Here is a 19,437-nt window from a genome sequence, read left to right as displayed (position 1 = left end):
ATCTTGATTCCTAGTCCAGTGCTCTTGCCTTATGTTAAATTCCTGGAAGAATTCCTGCTACTGGATTAAGTAGCATCCAAGGCCTTTAATAACATAGTCCTGAGTCTGTCTCTCAAACTTTCATTCTTATTCTCTTCATGCTCACCTTTCAGGGGCCTTGCATTTTCTCTTTACCTGGGAGGGCCTTCTCCCAGGCATCATGTGGCTTAGTCCCTCATTCCTTCTATATGGTTCGTAAGGGGTCCTACTTGATCACCCTGCCTTTTTCTGACCATCTTTATCTCCATATTCTGCTTTATTTTCCTTTGCAGCACTTATCATTGCCTGATATATTATATGCACTATTTGCATGTTTTTTTAAAATTTATCTTCCACAACTAGAATGTAAATAAGGATAGTGGTACCTCCAATGCCCAGAGCAGTGTGTGTGGCACATAGAAAGTATTCAATAACAGATTTATTAATTTATATGAACAGATACAGAAAGTTTCCCTCCAAACTGACTATTCCTGTTCCCTAGCTTTTGCCAATGCGGTTCCCTGTTATGGTGGACAAGATTTATACATTAAATAGGTATTTTTACGTTAGATAAGTTTCTTTCTTTCTTCCTTTTTTACTGAGGTATAAGTGGCATATAACATTATGCTAGTTTCAGGTGTATAATGTAATAATTTTATATATGTATATATTACAAAATGATCATCACAATAAGTCTAGTTAACATATATCACCATATATACTTAGAATTTTTTTCCTTGTGATGAGAACTTTTAAGAAATACTCTCTTAGCAACTTTCAACTATATAATACAGTATTATAACTATAGTCCCAATGTTGTTTATTACATCCCCAGGACTTATTAATTTTATAACTGGAATTTTGTATCTTTTGACCACCCTTACTCATTTTGACCACCCCCCTCACCCCTGCCTCTTGCAACTACCAGTCTGTTCTCTGTATCTATAGAGTCTTCTTTTTACATTCCACATATAAATGAGATCATATGGTATTTGTCTTTCTCTGTCTGACTTTTAAATAGGTATTTTTATGTTGCCTTCTCTGTAAAGCCTTTCTTGATTCCTCAAAGATACTAATAGATCTGTGTTAAACTCAGAATTGAAAATCACCTGCTAGATCATCTTTTGCCACACCTGTACTTATGTAGACGTACTTATGTTAAACCTTTCTCTATATAAGGCATTATAAAAAAGAGGTGAGAAAGTGCACAGTAAATAGGAAAGAGTGATATACATATACATATAAGGGCTTGTTTTTCCCTTTTTAAATTAATTAACTCTTTTAAGGTACAATTTACATACAATGAAATACACAGATTTTAAGTATACAAATTTGATGAATTTAAAAAATATATAATTTTTATCTAAATATAATTAACACAATGTTATATTAGTTTCAGGTGTATAATACATCGAGTCAACAATTCTATACATTACTTAATGCTTACCATGCTAAGTGTAGTCATCATCTGTAACCATAGTTTGGTGAATTTTGACAAATGTTTATACCCATGTAACTACCATCTCAATCAAGTTATGGAACATTGACAATACCTCAAAAAGTTCTCTCATACCCCTCTGCAGCCCTTCATCCCTTTCCTGTCCCAGACAGCTATGTACTATTTTCTTTTTTTTTAATGATTAGCTTAAAAATGTTTTATTTATTTTTGAGAGAGAGAGAGAGAGAGACAGAGAGAGAGAGAGAGAGAGAGAGAGAGAGAGAGAGAAGATATGAAGCAGGCTCCAGGCTCCTGCTCAAGCCCGACGCAGGGCTTGAACTCATGAACTGTGAGAACATGACCTGAGCTGAAGTCAGTTGCTTAACTGACTGAGCCACCCAAGTGCCCCTGTTCTATCTTCTATCACCATAGAGCATGCTCTAGAACTATGTACAAATGGAATAATACAATAGGTAATTTTATGTTTGCCCTCTTTTCTCAGTTCATTGTCTATGAGATTCATCTATGTTGCTCTCTGGATTGGTAGTTTGTTTCTTTTTATTGATGAGTAGCATTTCATTGAATAAATATACCACAAATTGTTTATCCATTTACCTCTTTTTTAAAGTTAAAAGATTTTTTTTAATATTTATTTTTTTTGAGAGAGACAGGCAGAGTGCAAGCAGGGGAGGGGAAGAGAGAGAGGGAGACAGAATCTGAAGCAGACTCCAGGCTCTGAGTTGTCAGCACAGAGCCTGATGCGGGGCTCAAACTCACAAACCATGATATCATGACCTGAGCCAAGGTCAGTTGCTCAACTAATTGAGCCACCCAGGCACCCCTCTGTTTTAAAGTTTTTTTTAAAGTTTATTTATTTGTTTTGAGAGAGACAGATATAGCACAAATGGGGGAGGGGCAGAGAAAGAGAGAGAGAGACAGAGACAGAGACAGAGAGAAAGAGAAAGAGAAAGAGAAAGAGAAAGAGAAAGAGAAAGAGAAAAAGAATCCCAAGCAGGCTCCACACTGCCAACGCAGAGCCTGGTGCTGGGCTCAAATTCATGAAACTGCGAGATCATGACCTGAGTTGAAATCAAGAGTCAGATGCTTAACTGACTGAGCCACCCAGGTGCTGCCATTTACCTTTTAATGGATTTTTGGGTTGTTTCTACTTTCTGGCTATTATAGATAAAGCTGCTGTGAACATTCATATACTAGACTTGTTGTGGATATATGTTGCCTTAGTTGGACCAGGCTGCTATAACACAACACCACTGATGTTGTAGCTTATAAACAGCAGAAATTTATTTCTCATGGTTTCAGAGATGAGAATGTTCAACATCAAAGAGCCAGCATGGTCAAGTTTTGGCGAGTGCCCTCATCTGGGTTCATAGCTGATGACTTCTCACTGTGTCTTCACCTGGTAGAAGGGGCTAGAGAGCTCTTTGGGGCCTCTTTTTTAGGGCAATAATCTCATTTGTGAGGCTCCACCCTCATGACCTAATCACCTCCCAAAGACTCCACTTCCAATACTATTGCCTTTGGGTTTTAGGAGTCAATATATGAACTTTGGTGGGGACACATTCAGAGCATAGCATATGCTTTCACTTCTCTTGAATAAATATTTAAAAGTGAAATTACAAGGTATGGCTTTAACTTTATAAGAAATTATAAGTTTGTTTTGAACAATGTTTTTGGAGAAGACAGAGCATTGGATTAGGAATTCAGAGACCATGCTGTGGCTTTGGACAAGTAACCTTCCTCTTTGGGTCTCAATTTCCACTATAGAATGCGGGGGTCAGTTGAATGCTCTTAACCCTTTTCAGTCAAAGAGTCTATCATTCAAATTGAAAACCTGACACATGACTGATTCAGGCATTAAAAAACTGGCTCTTCAGGCTACTCACCAGCAGCATCCTATGCTCTAGAAGGCACAAAGAGTCTTCCCATATCAGGGTTATGTGGGTGTAATCATGTTAATGACAGTTGTATTCAAAGAGGTCTTTGTCCCAAAGAGCTCACAGCTCTTCCACATGGGGCCATGACTTTGGTGAATACTTAAGGAAGCCCTCCCAGCCCAGGTGCTTTCCCAAGGAGTGGAAGTGGGAAACAAGTAGGGTGTGACTCAGAATGAGTCAAACTAAGACACTGACACTGGGACCTGGAATGACAACTACTTGCCAGAGAGTAGCGCAAATGGACTTTATAGTGGCTCTCCATTAAAAACGAGGCCCCGTGCTTGGGTCCACAGCCTACATTAGGATATTCAGTGATCCTAGTGTAGTATTTATTCTCCTCCTCTCTCTCGTCTTCCTTCCCTCCCTTCCTTCCTCCTGCTACCTATTGATTTAGTAAACAATACATTTCCATGGTTCATAAAGTACATAAGTGTATATAGAGAAAGCTTCCCTGCCATTGAAATTTTCTCCCTGAAGCCAACCAATTTTGCCAGTTTCCTGTGTATACAAGAGATTTTTTAAAAAAAGTTTGTTTGTTTGTTTATTTTCGAGGGGGGCAGAGAGCCAGAGGGAGAGAGAGAAAAACCAAAGCAGGCTCCACATTGTCAGTGCAGGGCCTTCCTTGGGGCTCAAACTCATGAACTATGAGATCATGACCTGAGCCAAAGTCAAACACCTAGGTGCCCCCAAGAGATTTTTAATGCACACATAAGCAGACCTGTGTGTATATTCTTTTCCTACTCCCCATTTGACACTAATGGTAGCATACTATATATTGTTCTGCACATTTTGATTTTTTTTCACAGTTTATTTATTTTTGAAAGAGAGAGTGAAGAAGGGGCAGAGAGAGAGGGAGAGGAAGAGAATCTCAAGCAGGCTCTGCACTATCACTGTGGAGCCCAATGCAGGGCTCATACTCTCGAACTGTGAGATCATGACCTGAGCCAAAACCAAGAGTCCGATGCTTAACAGATTGAGCCGCCCAGGTGTCCCACTTTGATTTTTTAACCTAACAAAATCACCTTGAGATCAATCCATATTTATACTCAAGAGTTTTCTTTTCTTTTCTTTTTTAATGGCTGCATTAAGTGGATAAAACATAATATATTTAACCAGTTGTTTATGGATGGGCTTTTAGGTTGCTTCTAGTCTTTTTCTATTATAAATAGTGCTGCAATAAATAACTTTGAACATAGATCATTTACCTTTATGTAAGTCTATCTGTAGCATAAATCCTTAGAAGTAAAATTATTGGGTCAAAAGTTATAATGTGTATAACTTCATATATATTTTATATATTTATGTGTATTTGGACTGTTTATATTTTTTGTTCATTTTTCTGTTGGGGTTGGCTCCTACAGTTGTTATTAATGGATGAACAAATCCTGTAGGCCAGTTCAGAGCAGTGTTAGGTTACAGAAAAACTGAATAGAGTTCCCATATTACCACCCACTACCCCTATTCTCATCCTCTGTCACCATCAGTATCCTCCACCAGAGTGGTACGTTTGTTATAATTGATGGATATACCTCATTATCATCCAAAGTCTATAATTTACATTAGGGTTCACTCTTGGTGTTGTACGTTCTATGAGTTTTGACCAATATATAATGGACACAAATATATCCATCATTATAATATCATACAGAATAATTTCACTACTCTAAACATTCTCTGTGTTCATGTATTCATCTCCTTTTCCTCTCTAACTCCTGGCAACCATGAATCATTTTACTGCTTCCATAGTTATGCCTTTTATGAAATGTCATATAGTTAGAATTATACAGTATATAGCTTTTTCAGATTGGCTTTTTTCACTTATTAATGTCCCTTTAACATTCCTCCATGTCTTTTCATGACTTGATAGCTTACTTCCTTTCATCATCAAATAACGTTCCATTTTCTGCATGTACACAGTTTATTTATTCATTCATCTACCGGTGGATATCTTGGTTTCTTCTGAGTTTTGGCAATTATGAATAAAGCTGCTATAGACATCTGTATGCATGTTTTTGTGCAAACATGCTTTCAACTCCTTTGAGTAAACACTATAGAGCACAACTGCTGGATCATATGGTAGGAAGGAATATGTTTAGTTTCATAAGAAACTGCCTGTCTTCCAAAGTGGCTGTACTTTTTGTTTGCATTGGCAATGAATGGGAGTCCCTATTGTTCCACATCCTTGCCAGCATTTGGTGTTGTCAGTGCTTTGGATTTTGGTTATTCTAATAGGTATGTAGTGACATCTTGTTGTTGTTTTAATTTGTAATTCTCTAATGGCCTATGATGTGGAATATCTTTTCATATGCTTATTTGCATATCTTTTGCATATCAAAAGATATCTGTATGTCTTCTTTGATGAGGTGTCTGTTCAGATCTTGTGCCTACTTTTTAGTTGGATTACTCATTTTCTTATTGTTGAGTTTTAAGAGTTCTTTGATAGTTTGGTTAACAGTTCTTTATCAGATTTGTCTTTTGTAAGTATTTTCTCTCATTCTGCAGCTTGTCTTCTCATTCTCTTGATATAATTTTGATGGATGTTCTCAAATTACTCTTTTAGAGGTGGTACCAATTTATGCTTCCACCAGTAATGTGTGAGTACCTGTTTTCTCTTATAACATGATATATTATCAATTTGTGATCTTTTCCAGTCTGATAGGTAAAAAAATAGTATCTCACTGTAGTTTTGCGTTTGCCATATTAGAGAGAGATTGGACATCTTTTAATATGTTTATAGGTCATTAGTATTTCCTTTTATATAGACTGTTTATAATAATTATATTTATATATATTTGGACTATCTATATATTTTTTGTTCATTTTTTTCTTGGGGTTGTTTCTTACAGTTGCCATGGATGGTGAGATCATGGATGAGCAAATCCTGTGGGCCAGTTCAGAGGAGAGCTCAATATCTTCAAAATCTCCTCTCTCTGTACCTTTCATTTATACACATTTCTTTGGCATTTGAATCTGTTTGCTGCCAGTATCTTTTGGCTCAAGGTCCTGAATTTTTGGTGACTCTGATTTTGCTGTTTTGACTCATGTTATGCTTGTTTCATATTTGATACTAAATGTGATTTTTTTTACCCAGCTGGAATCACTACCTTTCTTCTCAGAGTTACCACTCTGGGAAACCCCATTCTTCATAGTCAGCAACACCTTTAAATCTAGTACATAATCCTTTTACTGACGCATTACAACTGTGATCATTAAATAGCACAGAGTTACTCATCTTTATGAATATTTTGAAATTCCCGTTAATACTGCTGCCATTGTTACAATGGGCATAAGTGTTACTTCATAGTATCCCTGATGTCTGGTGTGTCATGTAGATGGGAAATGTCATAGTTAGGACAGTAAACAGATCTCTTGACTCTCAGTTCAGGTGTTTTAATGTATCTATCTATCCATCCACCCATCCATCCATCCATCCATCCATCCATCATTATCCATTCATCCACTCACCCATCCTGTGACTACTCTTATTTCAAAAAGGACTAAGAAAATATGTACACATCATGTTCATAACAGCATTATTCACAATGGCTAAAAGGTGGAAGCAATCTAAGTGTCCATCACTGAGTGAATGAATGAACAAAATATGATATACAAAGTGGAATTATTTAGCCTTAAAAAGGAAATTATAAGACATGTTACAACATGGATGAACTTTGAGGACATTATGCTAAGTGAAATAAGCCAGTCACAAAAGGACACAGATTCTATGATTCCACTTATATTAGGTACCTGGAGTAGTCAATGTCATAGGGACAGAAAGTAGAATGATGGTTGCCAGGGGCTGAGGAGTTATTATTTAATGGGTATAAAGAATTTTAGTTTTGCAAGGTGAAAGGAATTCTATGGATGGATGGGGGTGATGGCTGTACAACAATGTGAATGTATTTAATGCCACTAAACCACACACTTAAAAATAGTTAAGATGGTAAATTTTATGTTTATATTATATATTATATATTATTTTACCACAGTTAAAAAAACACCTACAGTTAGATTTACTTAGTCAACAGATATTTATTGAGCTATCTATGTTTCAGGCCATGTATGATAGGCACTGGAGATAGAACACTGAACAAGACAAATTCCCTGCTCTGTCAGAGGAGAAATAGGCAGTAAGCAAGTAGCAAAGAAATTAACAAGATACTTACATTTTGTTATAACTACTATGAAAGTCAGTAAACTGGGGTGGGGGTACGGGGGCTGTTTTAGTTAGGGTGGTCAGGGAAGGTGGTGGTTCTTAAACTTTTTTGGAGTCACGGATCTTTCCGAGAATCTGATGAAAACTGAAATCACAAATCTAACCACAATTGTACATACAATTTTAGAATCCTTGGATGTTCAAAACCCACCTCTGAGGGGCCTATGAGTCTAAGGTCAGGAACCCCTGTTTACTGGCTTTCCAGTGTTCTATGGGATGAATTCCAGGATGCTTAGTATGTCACACAAGATCTCCTGTGGTCTAATTTCTGCCCACATCTCTGGTCTTATCTCCTGCTGTTCCATCCAGTCATGCAGACCACAACCACTTACTGTCTCTGAATATGCATACTGTGTGCTCTCATATCTCAAAAGCTCATCTCAGCTGTGTTACCTCAGGAACTTGTATGATCCCTAAATATTCAGTGCAAATATCCCCTCTTAATGATTATCTCTTTTGCCCCTCTCTCTATATTCCTTAGAGAGACGAAGTAAGGCATGTTTTGTCTCATCTTCCCTCACTGTTAGAGCATCTATCACATCATAATTGTTTGTGTTCATTATTTAAATTTTTTAAAATGTATATTTTAGAGAGAGAGAGAGAGAGACAGAGCATGAGCAGGGGAGGGGTAGAAAGAGAGACACACACAAAATCCAAAACAGACTCCAGGCTCTGAGCTGTCAGCATGGGGCCTGAACTCATGAACCACGAGATCATTACCTGAGCTGAAGTCAGATGCTTAACCAACTGAGCCACCCACGCGTCCCTGTGTTCATTATTTTAATTCATTTATGCACCCATATAATATTTATTGAGCATCTACTATATGCCAGCCGCAGTACTAGGCATAGTGATGGCCAAGAGACACTGGCACTTCTCTCATGATGCTTATAGTCCAGTGGGATCCATAGGCATTAAATATAACTATGCAACTAAATGTGAATTAAAAAATGAGACAGGAAAGATGAGAATAGGGCTTGGCTAGGAGTAGGGTGCAGTTCAGAAATCTTAGAAAAAATTAAGTTGACAGGATTATGATAGTTAGCCAGGCAAAGAGCAGGGGAGAAAGTGTCCTTGCATAGGGAACAGCACGTGCATATCAGATGTAAACTTTCCTTGATGAACTGGAAGGGCCCCAAGGCAGAGAATGTGTCTTTTTTTTTTTGGCTAGTGTGTATTTTATTCTTTCCTCCCCTTTTGCTTTATTGATATGTAATTGACAAAATTACATGTATTTAAGGTATATAATGTGATGATTATATATATATTTAATATATATGATATATATTAAAATGACTACTATAGTCAAGTTAATACATTCATCACTTCACATAGTTACCATTTTTTGATATCCAAAAAATATAAGGAACTCATACAATATATGAAAAGTCAACAGATACACAAAGAGTGATTGACATCACTAATCATTGTGGAAATCAAAAGAACACAATGAAATATCATCTCATGCTTTTTAAAATGGCTATTATCACAAAGACAAGAGATAAGTGTTGGTGAGGATATGAAGAAAAAGGAACCTTGGGAACTTTTGGTGGGAATGTAAATTGGTGCAACCACTATGAAAGACATGGAGTTTCCTCAAAAAATTAAGAATAGATTACACACACACACACACACACAGGAAGAATAGATTCCACACATGAGTGAAATAATATAGTATTTGTCCTTCTCAGTTTGACTTATTTCACTTAGCATAATACTCTCTAGGTCCATCCATGTTGTTGCAAATGGCAAGATCTCATCCTTTTTTATGGCTGTGTAATATTCCCCCCCCTCTCTTTCTCTCTCTCTGTATGTGTGTATGTGTGTGTGTGTGTGTGCGTGCGTGTATGTGCATACCACATATTCCTTATCTATTTGTCTATCTATGGACATTTAGGTTGTTTCCATATCTAAGAAACAAAACAAATGAATAAATAAACAAACAAAAAGCAGAATCAGATCTATAAATACAGAGAACAAACTGATGGTTGCCAGGGGGAAGGAGGGTGGGAAGGTGGCAAAATGAGTGATGAAGAGTTGGAGGTACAGGCTTCCAGTTATGGAACGAGTAAGCCACAAGAATAAAAAGCACAGCATGGGGTATACAGTAAATGATATTGTAACATATCAGGACAGATGATAGCTACACTGTGGTAAGCATAGCATAAGGAATAGAGATACTGAATCACTATGTTGTACACCTGAAACTGTGTTAACTATACCCAAATGGAAGTATTTTTAAAAAGATAAAAAATAATAAAAGTAGAACTATATGATCTGGCAATGCCACTTTTGAGTATATATACCAAGGAATTGAAATCAGTATCTTGAAGAGATAGCTGCACTTTTATATTCATTGCAAAGATTGTGTCTTATTCAAGTTTGTAACCCCAGTACCTGGTGTAGAATGGATACTCTAACTGAATGAACGAGTGACATTTCTTAATATAGAATTATCAGGACCAGCCATTACATGGGAGAAGATATTCTTTTGATGGTGAAACAAATTCACCTTTTCATTCTTCTCAAATGATTAGTTGAACAAATGAATGAAACTCATGAAATTTTAGGATCAGTCAACAAGTTGGGAAGAAATCATCTGAGTGAGAATTAAATTTTTATTGTCTCCAGGCCTGATGCCTTATGCATGGTTATGGTTTTTATTTTTTATTTTTTAATTGAGGTGAAATTCACATAATATAAATTAATCACTTTAAAGTGAACAATTGCATGGGATTAAGTGCATGCAACTGTTACTTCTATTTAGTTCCAAAACATTGTCATCATCCCAAAAGGAAACCCCATACCCATTAAGCACATGCATGAGTTTTAGGTTCCTCAAAGAAAGGGGCTACATTTATCTTGTTCACTTTGTACCCCTAAAGCCTTGACAGATGCACAACTGATATTTGTTGAATATATGAATGACTTGCCATTCCCACTGTTACCTTCATGGGTTTTTCAGTTGCCCAAGGATTTTTGAGCTTGGTTTTCTCAGTGTGGGTTGATGGATTGGTGGCATTGGCTGTGTGGGGATAAGATTCACAGGTGAGAGCTCTGATGAGTTCCTTAGCCAATCCCAGCAGGCCTCTGGCTACCTCCTATCAGGAGCTGCTTCTCTGTCTCATCTCACAGAGGGAGTTAGAACACATGGGGTGACAGTTACAATGTCAGGACTTGAGTGACAGTTAACTCTGCTACTTTACCTACTCTAATCCTGAGCTGTGGGTTATCAAAAAACCAGGGTGTTTGGCAGAAGATAGTAATGCTGCTGACTCTTGCCTGCATCTGTTATAATTAGTGACTCAGTGAAATGTCTCACACCTACAGGTAGCTGGGGCCAAATGCCAACCCAGGGATGAGGCAGGGGAGGAATACAGAGATGCTGGCTGGGGAGTAGGCTTAGAATCAGGGCTAGAGCTTCACTCTTCCTTCATCTCCCCTTCTCTCCCTACCCTCTTTTCCAGTAGTTAAAATACAGGCTTTGGTATTATACATGCATGACTTTGAGTGCCAGCATGGCCATTTACCAGTTTGGACAAGTTACTTAACCACTGTTTCAGTGATCCATCCATAAAATGGAAAAACAATAGGACCATTGTGAAGATTGAAGTTGTACCATTTGTCTCAACACACAGTATAGGTTTTCTTTTTCATATCTGTCTTCTGCTCTTTGAGGGCAGGGCCCCAGGCCCCATGACTTTGAGTCTAGATAGGAGATGAAGATGAAGATTAAAGTTAACATTTTATTGAAAACTGAATATGTGCTTGGCAGTGTGCTGAAGTGTTTTACATATGAGGCACAATTCCAACCAGGTCTGCTTCCCACACTGCTTTAGAGCTGCCGAGCTCATTGGGTGAGGACTGTGTAGGGAGGGTCATAGTCACCCTTTCCAATTTTAGAAATGGTGGTGAGCAGTAGAAAATGTGAGCCCTGGGGCCAGCAGACATAGTGAGGGGTGAGATTTAGGATGAAGTGGAATTGACATGCTTGTGACATGCAACTGTCCAGGGCTTAATGTCCCCAGTTTATAAATGAGAGATAGAGGATCAGGGAAATTCAGGGACCTGATTAGAGTCATAGAATTGGTACCAGCATCTTTCTTAAGGGACCAGTTGGTCAAATTCTGCCAATTTGGTTGGTGAGAAAACAGTATTGAAAGGGAAAAGTGACTTATCTAAGGCCACTTGGCTGAGTAACCAGTACCTGAACTCAGGTCTCTTGATTCTGGGCCATCCATCATCCATGTGTTATTACTGTTGCCTCAGCCTAAGGCCTGGGGCTGAGGCAATACCCTGTGAAGAGCTCTAGGGGAGGTAGGCTAAGACATCTTGCAGCATCTCACCCTGCAGCTTCTTCCTGAAGCCTGTCTGGGATTTGGAATGTAGAGGAAAGAGCTACAGCCTACCATTAAGCAACCTGGGTTTTGGTCCCAGCCCAAAACTGATATGCATGGTGGGTACTCAGCAAGCCTTTGTTAGTTCAAATTCAATCCCCACTGTAGAGGTGGTTCTCAGTGAACATAAGGGGCTTGCCCAAGGTGACCCAGCATGACAGAGGCCTAGCTAGGGTTCAGATGATTGCATAGAGACCACCAAGGGTCAACTACTATTGACTTCAGCTTTAGAGGGAGGGCCAGGAGCATTTTGTTCTTCTTAGCTTTCTGTCCTTTCCTTTACTCCTTTCATGCCCAGATACCAGCTTGGGGCTTGGGGAGGAAGGGCAGGCAGCCTGGGGCCAACTCGTTGTTTCCCTCTCCTGGCCCTTCTCACTTATTCTCACTTCCTCTTTGCCTGGAAGCTTTTGGGCTTTTACCCCTCTGGGCCTAGACTCACCCCCTCCAGCTGTGTCTTCTTCCCCACTCCACCTTTCCCAAAGCAGCTCCAATCCTAATTCTTCCAACAAATCCTTCCATATTCGGACTCCTTCACCATCACTGCAGTAGCTGAATAATGGCCATCTGATATCAGGTCCTAATTGTTGGAACCTGTAAGTGCTACCTTATTTAGAAGGGTCTTTGCACATGTTATTAAGTTAAGGATCTTAAGATGAGGATAGATGATCCTGGATTATCCTGGTGGACCCTAAATACTATCACAAATGTCCTTAGTGACAGAGGAAGATTTGACAGACAGAAGAGAAAGCATTGTGAAGACAGAGTAGATTGTATGATTCCTCTTGGCTAAAGGTACCTAGAATAGTCAAATTCATAGAGATGGAAAGCTGAATGATGGTTTCCAGGGGAACATAAGAAGTTAGTGTTTCAGGGATAGAGAGTGTGTGGGATGATGAAAAAGTCTTGGGATATAGATAGTAGTGATGGTAGCACAATATTGTGAATATATTAATGCCACTGAATTGTGCACTTAAAAATAATTAAGATGGGAAGTTTTATGTTATGTATATTTTACCACACACACACACAAAGATAGAGGCAGAGATTGGAGTGATGTGACCACAAGCCAAGGACTGTTGGCACCACCAGAAGCTGGAAGAGGCAGGGAAGGATCCTGCTTAAAACTGGAGCAATGGGGTGCCTGGGTGGCGCAGTCGGTTAAGCATCCGACTTCAGCCAGGTCACGATCTCGCGGTCCGTGAGTTCGAGCCCCGCGTCGGGCTCTGGGCTGATGGCTCAGAGCCTGGAGCCTGTTACCGATTCTGTGTCTCCCTCTCTCTCTGCCCCTCCCCCGTTCATGCTCTGTCTCTCTCTGTCCCAAAAATAAATAAACGTTGAAAAAAAAAAAAACTGGAGCAATGCAGCCCTGTTGAAACCTGGATTTCAGCCCATTGAAACCGATTTTGGACTTCTGCCTTCCAGAACCACGAGAGGATACATTTCTGTTCTTTTGAGTTGTCAAATTTGTGATAATTTGTTAACAGCACCCTCAGGAAACAAATACACTGATCAACAGTCTGCCTCCCACAACTGAGCTTGCAACAAGGGAAAGGAAAAAAGAGAAAATCATAGCAGTACCTCACCTTTGCCTTTTTTATTGTCAGTGAGTCTCCTTTGCATTTTCATCTCATTTGGACCTCACAGGTTCACAAGACGGTCCTTGTCTATGCCATTTTACAGATGTTCAAATGGAGGATCACGGATGTCAAATGAACTATCCACGGTCTGCTGCTGGATGATGGCTGTGCTATGATTCAAACTAGTTATGTGGTTTCCCCTCCCCAGGCAACTTCCCAAACTCACAGCCTCTGCATCTAGGCTGTTTATTTCACGGTGTGACAAGAGTTTAGGAGCACAGTTTGGCCAGTAAGAGGTGGACACTGCACATTCGAGGCCTGCTGGGGAAGAGCTCCTGGGCTGGTAGAAGCAGGTAAGACTCCTGTGGGACCTAGACACCTGAGTAGTGTGGAAGGAAGGCAGAGAAGAGGCAACAGGAGAATTCCCACATAGTGGTGAGGCATTACACTCCAAATCTGGGTTCCTCCCCTGCCATCTGTAGATATTAGCTTAGTGACTTCAGAGTCATTTGAATAGTATTCTCTCAACAGTCAGGTTTAGCTGTGAATCTGTGGGCATCTGGTTTTTCAAACTTAGGACCCCAATCTGACCTGAGATTGTGAACTCAGATGGGGTCTGCTTCTTGCTTTTATGTCTGTCTTTCCTCATCAGCCCCATCTTCCCCCTGGTCTGGCTGTTTGGGCAGCTTTTTTAATTTCCCTTGGGGTTCTGGTAAGAAGGTTCTTCTTTGTGACCAGAGCCTGGTTTTGGTTGGCACCAGGGAGGGCAGGAGAGAGGCCAACAGGATCTTTACCAACGAGCAGTGGTCCAGCAGCTCTGGCCAGCTGTGGGGGGCAGGTGGTGTATCATACTGTGTTTCCTGGAAGCATCTGTGTAGAGAAAATAATTCTTTTTTTAAAAAACTTGGGTTGTACAGCATGATTTTTTAAAAGGTGTACAATGTGATGATTTAATTAATATATGCATACAGTGGGGTAGAATTACCACAAGTGAGTTAACTAACACATCCAGCACCCAACACCTTACATAGTTACCATTGTGTGTGTGTGTGTGTGTTTGTGGTGAGAACACTTAAAATCTAATCTCTTAGCAACTTTCAAGTATACATACAATGTTGTTTACTATAGTCATTATACACTGCATCTTATAACTTGAAGTTTGTAACCTTTGCCCAACATCTCCCCATTTCTCCCACCCCCTCCCTAGCCCTTGGCAATCATCATTCTGTTTTCTGGTTCTATGAGTTTGGCTTTTTTATTTTTTTATTTTTAATTTTCTAAAATTTACATCCAAATTAGTTAGCATATAGTGCAACAATGATTTCAGGAGTATATTTTTTAGTGCCCCTTACCCATTAGCCCATCCTCCCTCCCACAACCCCTTCAGCAACCCTCAGCTTGTTCTCCATATTTATGAGTCTCTTATGTTTTGTCCCCCTCCCTGTTTTTATATTATTTTTGTTTCCCTTCCCTTATGTTCATCTGTTTTGTCTCTTAAAGTCCTCATATGAATGAAGTCATATGATTTTTCTCTTTCTCTGACTCACTAATTTCACTTAGCATAATAGCCTCCAGTTCCATCCACGTAATTGCAAATGGCAAGATTTCATTCTTTTTGATTGCCAACTAATACTCCATTGTATATATATATATATACCACATCTTCTTTATCCATTCATCCATTGATGGACATTTGGGCTCCTTCCATACTTTGGCTATTGTTGATAGTGCTGCTATAAACATGGGGGTGCATATGTCCCTTTGAAATAGCACCCCTGTATCCCATGGACAAATGCCTAGTAGTTCAATTGCTGGGTCGTAGGGTAGTTCTATTTTTAGTTTTTTGAGGAACCTCCATACTGTTTTCCAGAGTGGCTGCACCAGCTTGCATTCCCACCAACAATGCAAAAGTGTTCCTCTTTCTTCACATCCTCACCAACATCTGTTGTTGCCTGAGTTGTTAATGTTAGCCATTCTGACTGGTGTGAGGTGGTATCTCATTGTAGTTTTGATTTGTATTTCCCTGATGATGAGTAAAGTTGAGCATTTTTTCATGTGTCGGTTGGCCATCTGGATGCCTTCTTTGAAGAAGTGTCTATTCATGTCTTTTGCCCATTTCTTCACTGGATTATTTGTTTTTCGGGTGTTGAGTTTGATAAGTTCTTCATAGATTTTGGATACTAACTCTTTATCTGATATGTCATTTGCAAATATCTTCTCCCATTCTGTCGGTTGTCTTTTAGTTTTGCTGATTGTTTCCTTCACTGTGCAGAAGATTTTTATTTTGATAAGGTCCCAGTAATTCATTTTGAGTTTGACTTTTTTAGACTGTGCATATAGATGAGATCAAACAGTATTTGTCTTTGTCTGCATAATGTCCTTTAGATTCATCCATGATGGTGCAAAGGGCAGGACTTCCTTTTTTATGGCTGAATAATACTCCATCACATAGACATATACATAAATGTGGTATGTATATATATACACCACATTTCCTTTATCCATTCATCTGCTCATGGACACTTTAAACTGTTTCCAACTTGGATATTGTGAATAATGCTTTAATGAGCATGGGAGTGCTGATATCTCTTCAAGATACTGATTTCATTGCCTTTGGATATATAATCCAGGAATGGGATTCTTAGATCACAGAGTAATTCTATTTTTAATTTTTTGAGGAATCTCTGTGCTGTTTTCTTGGGTATAAATTGTCCTTTTAGAGGAGACCAGTGAGGAACAGAAATTGCAAAAGGGCCTCAGGTATCCTGGACTCCCCCTGCCACCCTGCCATGGTAGGGGGATACTTGGTACTGACATGTTTTTTAATTTATTTTTTATTTTTAGCCCCAGCTTGCCCTCTCCTGCTACATCCCTCACTCCCATCTTACCTTGCTCGTTCTTCTTTTAAGGTCCTGTTCAAACCGGACCTTCCGAGGCCTTCCCCCAGCTTTACCTCATCTCCATGTTAAAATCCTTGCTACACATTTGGAGCATTACTATGTCTCTTTCAAAGCACATATCACAATGCTAATTTTATAGGTATTTGTCTCATTTTTGATGATGGTCTATCTCTCCCACTGGGCTGGAAGCCTTGTGAGGGCAAGAACCCTGTGAATCTTGTGTACAGCTATATCCCCAGGGTTGGCACACATGACCTGGCACATAGAAGTAGTTCTTGTGTTGCAAGAATGAATGAATGTATAATGAATGAATGAATGAATGAATGAATGCATTTTCTGGTCTCTTCTAGGCTGCCATCCTTTCCTTCTCTAGCCATCCATGTTTTGCTATCTGAGATCAAAGAATGGTTTATTCCCTCCATTGAGGTCCTATAGTACTTCAGGTCCTTCCTCCTGCTCACTTTTCGGATTTGCTCATTGCCAGACTTCACTTTTGGAAATTGGCACAGGCTGGATGCCTGCAGCTGGGGGTTCAGGGCTGAACTTTTGCTGTGGATGAGCTCATTTCCAGATCAGACTGGAAGTTTCCTGAGGGCAGGGGCTCTGCTTGGGCGGAGCCAGGTGAAAATGCTCTGCTGAATTCGGGAACAGATGGATATAGATGAAAGGTCAATTGCTCCAAGCTGTGGCTGATGGCTCAGCTTGAAATTTTGGAGGACATCCATGTTGAAGATCCCCTGCTTCTGGGTTCCCCAGAAGAGGAATTCCTGTTCCTGGTGGCCAGGCATTATGTTGGGCCCTGGGCATAACCTTACTCAGTTTAGGGGAGTGGGTGGAGGGGAATGGGGAAGACCTACATGAATGCAGTCCAAATAATGATTCTTTGACTGCAGCCTCAGTAGGAAGAGCAAGTGCTGATGAGGGAGGATGGGAGTGGACCTCAGAGACAGTGAGGTGCAAAGAAATCAGTTGTTGGCATTTGGGCAGTGGATGGTTGTCTGGTGGTGGGCAGGGAGGACCTGAGGCAGAACAGAGTCCGGGCAGGGTTTATGTGGTCCTTCCTCCTCCCTGTACCTCATCACTCCAGCAAAGCTCCCTAGTGCTAGCACCTGAGAGCATCTCCAACCTTCCTCTGAACTAGGCCTACCCTGGTCTAGGCTGTAGGACCAGCTCTGTCACTAGCTCACTGTGTGACCTTGGGTGAGTCATGCATCTTTTCTCAATCATCTCTGTGCTGAGCCCTGACTTTCAACTTAGACATGTGTCTCCAGATGGGCAGGCTGAATCCCCAGGAAGGGTCAACATATGATGAGCTCCATGGAAGGGATTCTCTAGTATCCTCGCTTCTATCTGCCCCAGAAGGGCCCCAGATCAATTACTGGGTGAGGCACAGGGCAAAGAAAAACTCCCAGTGGGATCCCTTCTCCTAGTCTCTCTTTTTTCCTTGTTACAGTGGCAGTAACAGTGCCTCTGGGGGCTGCAGGGGCGCCAGAAATGTAGGTAGGTGGGTGGCTGTCCCCATGACCAAGAAATTGTTCTGAATTTCTTGCCAGCAATACCCAACAAGTGGTCTTCCCCAGAATTTTCTCCACAGAGACCAGGAACTTGGCTGAATCCTGGGAACAGTCTTGTACCCGTTTTACACATGGAGAACCAGAGTCTGCAGAAGCCTCAGTACTGGTCCAAGGGCAGGTGGCAGGCGACCTGAAGCCTCTAGGCCCCTGGCCTCAGGCAGCCTGGTTCCTCAACGGAGCCGCACCCTCTCTGCCCCTGGCAGAGCAGGCGAGGCTACCCTGCCGGGAACACAGCCGGCCTTTGTGCCAGGCGGGCACCACCCCCTGGACGGCCCCTCCCCACTCACGGAACAGCCCTTACCTGCCAGCCTGCCACCCTTTCTGCCAACAGCTCCACCTGCTCCTCCTTCAGCGCTCTCTGCGTCCAAAGCTGCTCCCCGACGGTGCAGCGCAGGAGCTGCACCGCTCCACTTCGCGGGCGCCCTCCCTCGGGGCTGATTATTAACCCGGAGGCGGTATAAGGAGCGAGTGGCCTGGGCGGGAGGGACGCATCGCCACCGCCGCCATGGACACTACCACCTGGAGCCCCACGACCGACACTACCTCACCCCTTGCGCCACATGAGCGCATCCGCAATGCGGCCGACATCTCTGTCATCGTTGTCTACTTTGTGGTGGTGATGGCCGTCGGGCTGTGGGTATGTGAGGGCTCTGAGACGTGGGCTGAGGGGGCAAGAGCCACCAGCAGGGACAAGGGGGGCGGGGCTGCACAGGGGAGCCACTGCATCCGTGAGCTGTGAGGAGGAAAGGGTGGGTTTAAAGGTCTGTGGAGCCGAATGGAAATAACTTGGAAGCCCTTGAGAGGAATTCAGGGGGGCACAGTGTGAAGTGAGGGGGGCAAGCAAGGATGAGCAGAAGGGAGGGGGGTTCTGAGGGGAGCTGGACAGGAAGGTCCAAGGAGAATACCCCTAGCCTGTGAGCAGAGAAGGAGGCAGAGATTGGAGAGGCTGGGGGCTAGTGTGAGGGGCAGGAGAGGGACAGCTTAGGGCTTCAGGGAAGATCTCTGGGCTTGGAAGATAAGCCCCAAGGAGGCTAGGACTGTCCTGTTTCTTCTAAGTCATACAGTTTTGGATGGAAAAGAAACAATTTAGAGCAGGAAGGACACAAAGCCTCTGCCAGGTGCAGGGGCTGTGGGGCAGCCCCAAATGGAGGGGTGCTGCTGGTGTCCCCCTGGGAAAGGCTGACCTGCAAGCCCAGGGACTGGAATGAGTGAGAGCTGGCAAAGCTTGGGTGGAGGAGGAGGAGGAGGAAGCCTTGGAGGGTGGCCTGGTGCTGGGGAAATGCACGTGGCTCCCTTTGGGGACTGGGGACACACCAAACCAGAGAAACTTGTTCTTCACAGCCTTGGAACTTGGAACTTGGA

General features: G+C 41.4%; 1 protein-coding gene across 1 annotated transcript in view; it reads left to right on the top strand.

Moving 5' to 3' along the window:
• Window positions 1–18,408: 18,408 nt before the first annotated feature.
• The window catches only part of SLC5A1 (solute carrier family 5 member 1), a 72,572-nt gene continuing 71,543 nt past the window's right edge, over window positions 18,409–19,437 (top strand). The window contains exon 1 of the mRNA XM_045457688.1: window positions 18,409–18,712. Coding sequence (XP_045313644.1) covers window positions 18,581–18,712 — 132 coding nt within the window. The 5' untranslated portion in view covers window positions 18,409–18,580. The remainder of the gene's footprint in view (window positions 18,713–19,437) is intronic.

Source organism: Leopardus geoffroyi, chromosome D3, assembly GCF_018350155.1.
Source record: "Leopardus geoffroyi isolate Oge1 chromosome D3, O.geoffroyi_Oge1_pat1.0, whole genome shotgun sequence".
Lineage (NCBI taxonomy): Eukaryota > Metazoa > Chordata > Mammalia > Carnivora > Felidae > Leopardus > Leopardus geoffroyi.
The sequence above is the reverse complement of the archived record's forward strand: the minus strand, read 5'-3'. Positions and strand labels throughout refer to the sequence as shown.